The 12,671-nt window shown below is 39.0% G+C and overlaps 1 protein-coding gene across 3 annotated transcripts in view; it reads left to right on the top strand.

Annotated features, from left to right (window-relative positions):
- The window catches only part of slit2 (slit homolog 2 (Drosophila)), a 595,329-nt gene that overhangs the window by 502,057 nt on the left and 80,601 nt on the right, over positions 1–12,671 (top strand). For all 3 annotated transcript variants that reach the window (XM_061984403.2, XM_061984402.2, XM_061984404.2), the window contains exons 17-19: positions 3,232–3,375; positions 11,772–11,915; positions 11,980–12,146. In XM_061984403.2, the coding sequence (XP_061840387.2) occupies positions 3,232–3,375; positions 11,772–11,915; positions 11,980–12,146 (455 nt within the window). The remainder of the gene's footprint in view (positions 1–3,231; positions 3,376–11,771; positions 11,916–11,979; positions 12,147–12,671) is intronic.

The raw sequence follows: 12,671 nt of genomic DNA, 5'->3' as shown, positions 1-12,671 counted from the left end.
CAACCTCAAAGTGCTACAGTGTATTAAAAAAATAATAATAATAATAAAAAATATAATACAAATAAATAAAAATAAAAACTAGAACAGCCTAATAGCTAGATATAGTATGCATATATCTATAAAAAGGCTTTTTTTCAAAAGAAGAGTTTTAAGCCTTTTTTTAAAAAAGCATCCACAGTCTGTGGTGCCCTCAGGTGGTCAGGGAGAGCACCATAGACAGAGGCGGTGACCTCTGCTCCTGCAAGCGTGCTGGCCACACCTCCCTCCACAATATTATATATATATATATATATATATATATATATATATATATATATATATATATATATATATATATATATATATATATATATACGTTTGTATATACATATATTAAAATACATACATGTATTGTATATAGTCGAGGTTTCTGTGTTTTATAGAATAGAATAGAATGGACTTTATTGTCATTATATTTGAATATAATATAAATAGTGGAAACAAATATGGAATACAAAAAAACAACACATAAGTAATAAAGATAAAAAATAAGAATTGAAATAAACAGACTACTATCCAATAAAAACAATAAGTAATCCTGTACAATATCCAAAACAATATACAATTGGTGCTCAATACCGAGATAGAGCGGAATATACGCTAGGTCAGGAAAAAACACAGAGGCTTTTTCATCCCTACAAGCCTGTTTGGCAGGTTTCCCTACTCTTCAGGGAATTTCCCTGAAAATAAATTCCTTGAAGAGCAGGTAAACCTGCCAAACAGGCTTGTAGGGATGAAATAGACTCTGTGTTTTTTCCTGACCTAACGTATATTCCGCTCTGTACAAACCTGTTTTGCAGGTTTTCCTACTTTTCAGGGGATTTCCCTGAAGAGTAGGGAAACCTGCCAAACAGGCTTGTAGGGATGAAATAGCCTCTGTGTTTTTTCCTGACCTAACGTATATTCCGCTCTGTATAAGCCTTTTTTAGCAGGTTTCCCTGCTCTTCAAGGGATTTATTTTCAGGGAAAATTCCCTGAAGAGTAGGGAAACCTGCCGAACAGGCTTGTAGGGATGAAATAGCCTCTGTGTTTTTTCCTGACCTAACATATATTCCGCTCTGTATAAGCCTGTTTTGCAGATTTCTCTGCTCTTCAGGGGATTTATTTTCAGGGAAATTCCCTGAAGAGTAGGGAAACCTGCCGAACAGGCTTGTAGGGATGAAATAGCCTCTGTGTTTTTCCCGACCTAACGTATATTCCGCTCTGTATAAGCCTGTTTCGCAGGTTTCCCTACTTTTCAGGGGATTTCCCTGAAGAGTAGGGAAACCTGCCAAACAGGCTTGTAGGGATGAAATAGCCTCTGTGTTTTTTCCTGACCTAACGTATATTCCGCTCTGTATAAGCCTTTTTTAGCAGGTTTCCCTGCTCTTCAAGGGATTTATTTTCAGGGAAAATTCCCTGAAGAGTAGGGAAACCTGCCGAACAGGCTTGTAGGGATGAAATAGCCTCTGTGTTTTCTCCTGACCTAACATATATTCCGCTCTGTATAAGCCTGTTTCGCAGATTTTCCTGCTCTTCGGGGGATTAGTTTTCAGGGAAATTCCCTGAAGAGTAGGGAAACCTGCCAAACAGGCTTGTAGGGATGAAATAGCCTCTGTGTTTTTCCCGACCTAACGTATATTCCACTCTGTATAAGCCTGTTTTGCAGGTTTCCTTACTCTTCAGGGGATTTTCCTGAAAGGAAATCCCTTGAAGAGCAGGGAAACCTGCCGAACAGGCTTGTAGGGATGAAATAGCCTCTGTGTTTTTTCCTGCCCTATTATATATTCCGCTCTGTATAAGCCTGTTTCGCAGATTTTCCTGCTCTTCAGGGGATTTGTTTTCAGGGAAATTCCCTGAAGAGTAGGGAAACCTGCCAAACAGGCTTGTAGGGATGAAATAGCCTCTGTGTTTTTTCCTGACCTAACGTATATTCCGCTCTGTATAAGCCTATTTTAGCAGGTTTCCCTGCTCTTCAAGGGATTTATGTTCAGGGAAATTTCCTGAAGAGTAGGGAACCCTGCCGAACAGGCTTGTAGGGATGAAATAGCCTCTGTGTTTTTTCCTGACCTAACATATATTCCGCTCTGTATAAGCCTGTTTCGCAGATTTCCCTACTCTTCAGGGGATTTCCCTGAAAGGAAATCCCTTGAAGAGCAGGGAAACCTGCGAAACAGGCTTGTAGCGATAAAATAGCCTTTGTAGTTTTTCCTGACCTAATGTACATTTATTTTATATATACTGTAAGTATATATGTCTATTTATGTATATATATATATATATATATATATATATATATATATATATATATATATATATATATATATATATATATATATATACATATATATATATTTATATATATATATTTATATATATATATATATATATATATATATATATATATATATATATATATATATATATATATATATATATATATATACATATATATATATATATATATATATACAGTACAGGCCAAAAGTTTGGACACACCTTCTCATTCAATGTGTTTTCTTTATTTTCATGACTATTTACATTGTAGATTGTCACATCAAAAACTATGAATGTGGAGTTATGTACTTAACGAAAAAAGGTGAAATAACTGAAAACATGTTTAATATTCTAGTTTCTTCAAAATAGCCTCCCTTTGCTCTGATTACTGCTTTGCACACTCTCGGCATTCTCTTGATGAGCTTGAAAACCATTTGAGGTGACTACCTCTTTTGCTTGGACAAAAACACAATATAAACAATGTGTAAGTCAGTCATTCTCAAACTGTGGTACGTGCACCGCTCGTGGTACGCGGGCTCCATCGAGTCGTACGCCAAATAATTACTTAATTAAATATTCACACACAGTGTGACCGTTCGAACTGTGTGCAATATTACAGTGGCCAAAATATTGAATATACTTGTTAAATAGAACATATGCCTTGTTTTAAATGAATACTTAGGCCTACTAGGCTACTGTATTTTAACATTATGGTAGGAGTTGTTTTCTGAGGTGTTGCTGGAAAAAAGTTTCATATTCAGATCTATTCGTCGATTCTACATTTGTATTATTTTTTGTGCAAATTAGTGTCAATATTGCAACATTTTCATTAACATTACGCCTCTTTGCTCTTTTATACCACTTTGTATGGGGTTTTTATTTGTAATAGAGTTTCTAGAAGTCTCCAAAATCCCATGTTTTGTCCTCGGTGCACAGAAACCTGAGTAACAACCGCATCACTGACATCGAGGAGGGGACTTTTGAAGGCGCTTCAGGGGTCAATGAGCTGATTCTGACCTCCAACAGACTGGAGAACGTACATCACCGCATGCTGAAGGGACTCGCCGGCCTGCGCACTCTGTGAGTCCACATCTACACGCATCCACACACACTCTGTGAGTCCACATCCACACACACTCTGTGAGTCCACATCCACACACACTCTGTGAGTCCACACACGCATCCACACACACTCTGTGAGTCCACACACGCATCCACACACACTCTGTGAGTCCACATCTACACGCATCCACACACACTCTGTGAGTCCACACACGCATCCACACACACTCTGTGAGTCCACATCTACACGCATCCACACACACTCTGTGAGTCCACATCTACACGCATCCACACACACTCTGTGAGTCCACACACGCATCCACACACACTCTGTGAGTCCACATCTACACGCATCCACACACACTCTGTGAGTCCACATCCACACACACTCTGTGAGTCCACATCTACACGCATCCACACACACTCTGTGAGTCCACACACGCATCCACACACTCTGTGAGTCCACATCTACACGCATCCACACACACTCTGTGAGTCCACACACGCATCCACACACACTCTGTGAGTCCACATCTACACGCATCCACACACACTCTGTGAGTCCACATCCACACACACTCTGTGAGTCCACACACGCATCCACACACACTCTGTGAGTCCACACACGCATCCACACACACTCTGTGAGTTCACATCTACACGCATCCACACACACTCTGTGAGTCCACATCTACACGCATCCACACACACTCTGTGAGTCCACATCTACACGCATCCACACACACTCTGTGAGTCCACACACGCATCCACACACACTCTGTGAGTCCACATCTACACGCATCCACACACACTCTGTGAGTCCACATCTACACGCATCCACACACACTCTGTGAGTCCACACACGCATCCACACACACTCTGTGAGTCCACATCTACACACATCCACACACACTCTGTGAGTCCACATCTACACGCATCCACACACACTCTGTGAGTCCACATCTACACGCATCCACACACACTCTGTGAGTCCACACACGCATCCACACACACTCTGTGAGTCCACATCTACACGCATCCACACACACTCTGTGAGTCCACACACGCATCCACCCACACTCTGTGAGTCCACACACGCATCCACACACACTCTGTGAGTCCACATCTACACGCATCCACACACACTCTGTGAGTCCACATCTACACGCATCCACACACACTCTGTGAGTCCACACACGCATCCACACACTCTGTGAGTCCACATCTACACGCATCCACACACACTCTGTGAGTCCACACACGCATCCACACACACTCTGTGAGTCCACACACGCATCCACACACACTCTGTGAGTCCACATCTACACGCATCCACACACACTCTGTGAGTCCACATCCACACACACTCTGTGAGTCCACATCTACACGCATCCACACACACTCTGTGAGTCCACACACGCATCCACACACACTCTGTGAGTCCACATCTACACGCATCCACACACACTCTGTGAGTACACATCCACACACACTCTGTGAGTCCACATCTACACGCATCCACACACACTCTGTGAGTCCACACACGCATCCACACACTCTGTGAGTCCACATCTACACGCATCCACACACACTCTGTGAGTCCACATCTACACGCATCCACACACACTCTGTGAGTCCACACACGCATCCACACACACTCTGTGAGTCCACATCTACACGCATCCACACACACTCTGTGAGTCCACATCCACACACACTCTGTGAGTCCACACACGCATCCACACACACTCTGTGAGTCCACACACGCATCCACACACACTCTGTGAGTCCACACACACATCCACCCACACTCTGTGAGTCCACACACGCATCCACACACTCTCTGTGAGTCCACATCTACACGCATCCACACACACTCTGTGAGTCCACATCTACACGCATCCACACACACTCTGTGAGTCCATACACGCATCCACACACACTCTGTGAGTCCACATCTACACGCATCCACATACACTCTGTGAGTCCACATCCACACACACTCTGTGAGTCCACATCTACACGCATCCACACACACTCTGTGAGTCCACACACGCATCCACACACACTCTGTGAGTCCACATCTACACGCATCCACACACTCTGTGAGTCCACATCTACACGCATCCACACACACTCTGTGAGTCCACATCTACACGCATCCACACACACTCTGTGAGTCCACACACGCATCCACACACACTCTGTGAGTCCACATCTACACGCATCCACACACACTCTGTGAGTCCACACACGCATCCACCCACACTCTGTGAGTCCACACACGCATCCACACACACTCTGTGAGTCCACATCTACACGCATCCACACACACTCTGTGAGTCCACATCTACACGCATCCACACACACTCTGTGAGTCCACACACGCATCCACACACACTCTGTGAGTCCACATCTACACGCATCCACACACACTCTGTGAGTCCACATCCACACACACTTTGTGAGTCCACATCTACACGCATCCACACACACTCTGTGAGTCCACACACGCATCCACACACTCTGTGAGTCCACATCTACACGCATCCACACACACTCTGTGAGTCCACATCTACACGCATCCACACACACTCTGTGAGTCCACAGACGCATCCACACACACTCTGTGAGTCCACATCCACACACATCCACACACACTCTGTGAGTCCACACACGCATCCACACACACTCTGTGAGTCCACACACGCATCCACACACACTCTGTGAGTCCACACACGCATCCACACACACTCTGTGAGTCCACACACGCATCCACACACACTCTGTGAGTCCACATCTACACACATCCACACACACTCTGTGAGTCCACACACGCATCCACACACACTCTGTGAGTCCACATTCACACACCAGGACTTGCACGCAACTCTTAACTAAACCATGGAGTTTCATTTGTGCTTTTTTTGGACACACAATTTATGTCACTGAATATTTTGCGTTTCAGTTTTGTGGACTGAAATTTTTCATATCAAATTATGCTGACAATTTAATTGGAAAAAAAAAGTGTTAGCAAAATGCATGTTTAAAATTTCAGTTTAAAAAAATTCAGTGTAAAAAAATTCCGTGTATAAAAATAGTGTAAAAAAATTCAGTGTAAAAAATTCAGTGTAAAAAAACATTCAGTGTAAAAATTTAATGTAAACACAACTCAGTGTATAAAAATTCAGTGTAAAAAAATTTAGAGTGTAAAAATAAAGTGTAAAAAAATTCTGTGTAAAAAATTCAGTGTAAAAAATTCAGTGTAAAAAACATTCAGTGCAAAAATGTAATATAAACAAAATTCAGTGTAAAAAATTGTTGTGTATAAAAATAAAGTGTAAAAAAAATTCAGTGTATAAAAATCAATGTGTAAAATTTCAATGTAAACACAATTCAGTGTATAAAAATTCAGTGGAAAAAATTTTTAGTGTTAAAATAAAGTGTAAAAAAATTCAGTGTAAAAAATTCAGTGTAAAGAAATTGAGTGTAAAAAAATTTCAGTGTAAAAAAATCAATGTGTAAAATTTCAGTGTAAACACAATTCAATGTATAAAAATTCAGTGTAAAAACATTCAGTGTAAAAATTTTATGTAAACACAATTCAGTGTAAAAAAAATTCAGTGTAAAAAATGTGTATAAAAATAAAGTGTAAAAAAATTCAGTGTAAAAAAATGTTAGTGTAAAAAAATCAATGTGTAAAATTTCAGTGTAAACAATTCAGTGTATACAAATTCAGTGTAAAAAAAACTTAGCGTGTATAAAAATTCAGTGTAAAAAACATTCAGTGTAAAAATTTTATGTAAACACAATTCAGTGTATACAAGCAGTGTAAAAAATGTTGTGCATAAAATTAAAGTGTATAAAATTCAGTGTAAAAAAATTCAGTGTAAAAAAAATCAGCGTGTAAAAATTCAGTGTAAAAAAAATTCAGAGTAAAAAAAAATTGTGTATAAAAATAAAGTGTAAAAAAATTCAGTGTAAAATAATTCAGTGTAAAAAAATCAGTGTAAAAAATTTTTGTGTATAAAAATTCAGTGTAAAAAAATTAAGTGTAAAAACAATTTATTGTGTAAAAAAATCTGGATCAATATAAAGGGTGACTCACTCGGCGGACAGTTATTCGGGGAAGCACTCCAAAGTTCCACATTTTGCAGCTTCCGGTCACTTTCACCTCACTCTCTCGGCATCCGTCTGCTCCGACGTCTCACTCTTCCTCTGCGCTCGCACTTTGAAGCAGAAATTCATCCTCCGTATATTCAGCTTCAAAAAGATAAGGTAGTGACTCCTCGTTTGTCCAAAAATAGTCGTCTTCGTTTCTTACCGAATCTGCCGCGATTTGAAAACACACTCCGGAAGTAGCACACACACTTGTTGCCAGAAGCCGGAAGTGCGCTGCTATGGAAACGGAAATAAATGCGCAGAGGAAAATTGAAATTAAAATCCGAGAAAAAAAGACGTGTCGTTGTTTCTCATTATGTTTCTGAATGATTCCCCTTTAAGTTGGAGTACCAGGGTACACTTCAGAGAATATCATTTAGAGTAAGGGTACCTAAACTGGGGCCCGAGGGACAAATTTGGCCCGCCTGGTCGTTTCTTTGTTGACTTCCCTAATTTAATCCAAATGACACTCCACTACCTTACACTTTATGTCAGGTTCAAACACTGATGACATCTATTAAACAAGACAAGAAGCAAAGAATCAAACAGACACAGAATAAAATTTGGACTCAATTGAGGAAAAACGCTGTCGACCTGTAAACTCTTACAGCAGTGGTTCTCAAACTTTTTTTGTCATCCCCCACTTTGGATAAGGGGGAGTTTTCAAGCCCCACCTGCCCCCATCGCCCCAACAGAGCGCTAATGCCAAGCTTTAACATTTTCAAATTTATTGAACATCAAGTTGTATACATTCAAACTCAATAACATAAAATAACATCATATTCAAAGATAAATAAAATAACTGTGCAGCTGTGGTACAACTTGCATCAAGTTCAATAATAAATAAAATAACTTCCATCAAGTTCAATAATAAATAAAACAAGTGTTATAACTTGCATCAAGTTCAATAATAAATCAAAACAAGTGTTATAATTTGCATCACGATCAATAATAAATCAAAAAAAGTGATATAACTTGCATCAAGTTCAATAATAAATCAAAAAAAGTGTTATAACTTGCATTACGTTCAATAATAAATCAAAAAAAGTGTTATAACTTGCATCAAGTTCAATAATAAATCAAATAAAAGTGTTATAACTTGCATCAAGTTCAATAATAAATCAAATAACTTGCATAAAGTTCAATAATAAATCAAAAAAAGTGTTATAACTTGCATCAAGTTCAATCATAAATAAAACAAAAGTGTTATAACTTGCATCAAGTTCAATAATAAATCAAAAAAAGTGTTATAACTTGCATCAAGTTCAATAATAAATCAAATAACTTGCATCAAGTTCAATAATAAATACAATAAAAGTGCCACTTTGCAATCTTTGCAAAAAAAAAAGGAGGAGCTATACATTTGGCAAGACAGGGCAAGTGACAGCACTTTTCCCCGGAAGAGCCACCTTGCTTCACTGTGAAACAGCACGGCTGTATGATCAGCTCCCATTTCCTCACACAGTGCAGAGAACAGTCGCACTTTCAGTGGTCGTGTTTTGATCAAATTTACCGCGCTCACAACATCTGTTAAAACCTCATTGAGTTCGGGGCTGAGCTGCCTTGACGCGAGTGCTTCCCGGTGAATGACACAGTGTGTGCCCGTCACATTTTTGTTTCTCTGCAGGCGCTGGCTCTGGCTCGACGACCTTTGAGGTGCGAGTCACAAATGTATATATTTGTGTAATTGTAGTCCACACACTAGCCTGCTACCCATCCGCGCGAAAGTTTGTTCCACTTAGCCCCGCCCCCATTAGTTACTGTTGCTATGTCTGTCAAACTTTCGCTCGTACCGAGAAATATAAAGCCTACACTAAAAATAAGTACCGGTAATTTCCATTTATTTATATAGCGGATTTCACAGACAGAATCACAAAGTGATTTACAGTGTGTATAGAAAATGAAAGCATAGTAAAAAAAATAATCTAAGAATATAATAATAAATAAAAAAATTTAAAGTGAAATTTCCTCCCGTTCCTCGCGCCCCACCTGTCATGTCTCTATTCCCCACCAGTGGGGAATAGAGAAAATACAGAAAAAAACAGAAAACAGAAAAAAAAAAAAAAAAAAAAAAAAAAAAAATTAAAAATGTTACTACTTCAACATTTCTCGACCCTTTTGAAAAATTCCAACACCAACTCATTCACAACATTCAAGTTTTTTACAATTTTCAAAAAAATTCCCTGTTTTCCCGGAATTTCCAAATTTTTATGAAATTCCCGTTGAAATGAATGGAACATTTTTCAAAGTTCCACAACTCCTAAATTTTTCATCTAATTCAAACCGTTTCAACTTCAAAATATTCAGCCTGTTCAGGAATTGTGTGCTCTTCTTCAACAAATCAAAAAAAATTCCGTGATTTCCTAGAATTCCAGGTTTTCGGAGACATTTTCCTCATTCAAAATGAATTTTTCACACTTGCACCATTTCAAAAAATTTCAACCTATTCAAACCATTCTACCTTCAACACATTCCACTCATCCTGGAAAGTAAAACTATTATTTTTACAATTTCAAAAAAATTCCAGGAATTCCCAGTTTTCCAAACCCTATTTTCACCCTTTTTTCTGTCGACCACTCCTCCCACATTTTTCATCCCACTTCAACCGTTCCACTGTCAAATCATTCTTCCAAATTAGGACAAAAAACAGAGGGTTTTTTTAAATTGGGAAAATTCCCGGTTTTCCCGAAATTCCGTGATACCATTTCTCAATTAAAAATGTTACTACTTCAACATTTTTCGACCCTTTTGAAAAATTCCAACACCAACTCATTCACAACATTCAAGATTTTTACCATTTTCAAAAAAATTCCCTAATTTTACTGGAATTTCCAAATTTTTATGAAATTCCCATTGAAATGAATGGAACATTTTTCAAAGTTCCACAACTCTTAAATGTTTCATCAAATTCAAACCGTTTCAACTTCAAAATATTCAGCCTGTTCAGGAGTTGTGTGCTCTCCTTCAACAAATCAAAAAAAATTCCGGGATTTCCTAGAATTCCAGGTTTTTGGAGACATTTTCCTCATTCAAAATTAATTTTTCACACTTCCACCATTTCCAAATTTTTCAACCTATTCAAACCATTCTACCTTCAACACATTCCACTCATCCTGGACAGTAAAACTATTATTTTTACCATTCAAAAAAATTCCAGGAATTCCCAGTTTTCCAAACCCTATTTTCACCCTTTTTTCTGTCGACCACTCGTCCCACATTTTTCAACCCACTTCAACCGTTCCACCGTCAAACCATTCTTCTTAATTAGGACAAAAAACAGAGGGGGTTTTTTTTATTGGGAAAATTCCCGGTTTTCCCGAAATTCCAGGAATTTAGTGATACCATTTCTCAATTAAATATGTTACAACTTCAACATTTTTCGATTGTTTTGAAAAATTCCAACACCGACTCATTCAAAACATTCAAGTTTGTTACTATTTTCAAAAAAATTCCCTCTTTTCCCGGAATTCCCTCATTTTTATGCAATTCTTATTGAAATGAATGGAACATTTTTCAAAGTTTCGCAACGCCTACATTTTTTATCTAATTCAAACCGTTTCAACTTCAAAATATTCCTCCTGTTCAGGAATTGTGTGCTCTCCTTCAACAATTCAAAAAAAATCCTGGATTTCCCAGAATTCCCAGTTTTTCAAACCCTATTTTCACCATGTTTTCTGTTTTTTTTTGTTTTTTGTTTTTTGTTTGAGAAACTTTGAGAAACTTTTTTTTTTTGTTTTTTGTTTTGTTTGAGAAACTTTGAGAAACGCTGTCTTACAGTGTTTAAGCACGCTCTGGTGAAATATTGTACGCCACCTCTTTTTATTTAGACTTTCCCTGTTTACATAACAACATCTTTTTCTAAAGGAATGGGGAGTATGTAAACAGTCATTGTTTTCGTTCACGTTAACACAAAAGAAGAAGATGCCTCGGGCTTGGGCTGGTCCTGGCTTCAGCTTGAGCATGTCTTCGATGACAATAGATAACCCCCTCCTGTCTCCTCCCATCGTACACAATGGAATTTTCCAAGCCTTTGCTTGGTGCAATAAACACAGCCTCTTGTCTGTTCATTGGGAACTCAGAGAACGGAAAGTTTTTTGATTATTTACGTACAATTTTTATGACACTTTATACGGAAGACAACTTCCAATCTTTGTTTGGCCCACAGCTCATTTGTACATTTTCACTTTGGCCCTTGGAGGCAAAGAGTGTGGCCCCCCATGTTGTTAAACTAAGTGGACTTTGTGCGTGCGCAGCATGCTCCGGAGTAACCGCATCAGCTGCGTGAGCAACAGCAGCTTCGTGGGTCTGAGCTCGGTGCGTCTGCTGTCGCTCTACGACAACCAGATCACCTCCATGAACCCCGGGGCCTTCGACACCCTGCACTCGCTCTCCACACTGTGAGTATACAGCACACCCTCATGATGAGGAAGAAACTTGACATCCGGGGTCCTCCTTTTCCAGCAACCTGCTGGCCAATCCCTTCAACTGCAACTGTCACCTGGCTTGGCTCGGCGACTGGCTGAGGAGGAAACGCATCGTGACGGGAAACCCTCGCTGCCAGAGTCCCTACTTCCTGAAGGAGATCCCCATCCAGGACGTGGCTGTCCAGGACTTTGCCTGTGAAGAAGGTAGGAAGGACACATGTGATTAAACCGTAATATGTTGTACCCCGCCTTCCGCCCGAATGCAACTGAGATAGGCTCCAGCACCCACCGCGATCCCAAAAGGGACAAGCGGTAAAAAATGGATGGATGTTGTTAAAACCAGCATAAATTTTACAGTACAAAATCTGCCATTTTTTCCACGTTAAAATGTTAATATTTTTTAAGTCATCCAGATATGTTTTTAAAAAAAACCACTACAAATATTACAGTAAAATTCGGCCATTTTTTTCCTGTAAATTTTTTTTTTTCCATTTACAGTAATATGTTCTCAAAAACACCATACATTTTACAGTAAAATTCGGCCATTTTTTTCCTGTAAAATTTTTTTTTTTCCATTTACAGTAATATGTTCTCAAAAACACCATAAATTTTACAGTAAAATTCTGCCATTTCTGTCCCGTAAAAAACTTTTTTTCAATTTACCATAACATGTTGTAAAAACCACCATAAAATTTACAGTAAAATTCTGCCATTTTTTTCCCAGTAAAA

The sequence above is a fragment of the Nerophis lumbriciformis genome, linkage group LG25 (assembly GCF_033978685.3).
Source record: "Nerophis lumbriciformis linkage group LG25, RoL_Nlum_v2.1, whole genome shotgun sequence".
NCBI classification, from domain to species: domain Eukaryota; kingdom Metazoa; phylum Chordata; class Actinopteri; order Syngnathiformes; family Syngnathidae; genus Nerophis; species Nerophis lumbriciformis.
The sequence above is the reverse complement of the archived record's forward strand: the minus strand, read 5'-3'. Positions and strand labels throughout refer to the sequence as shown.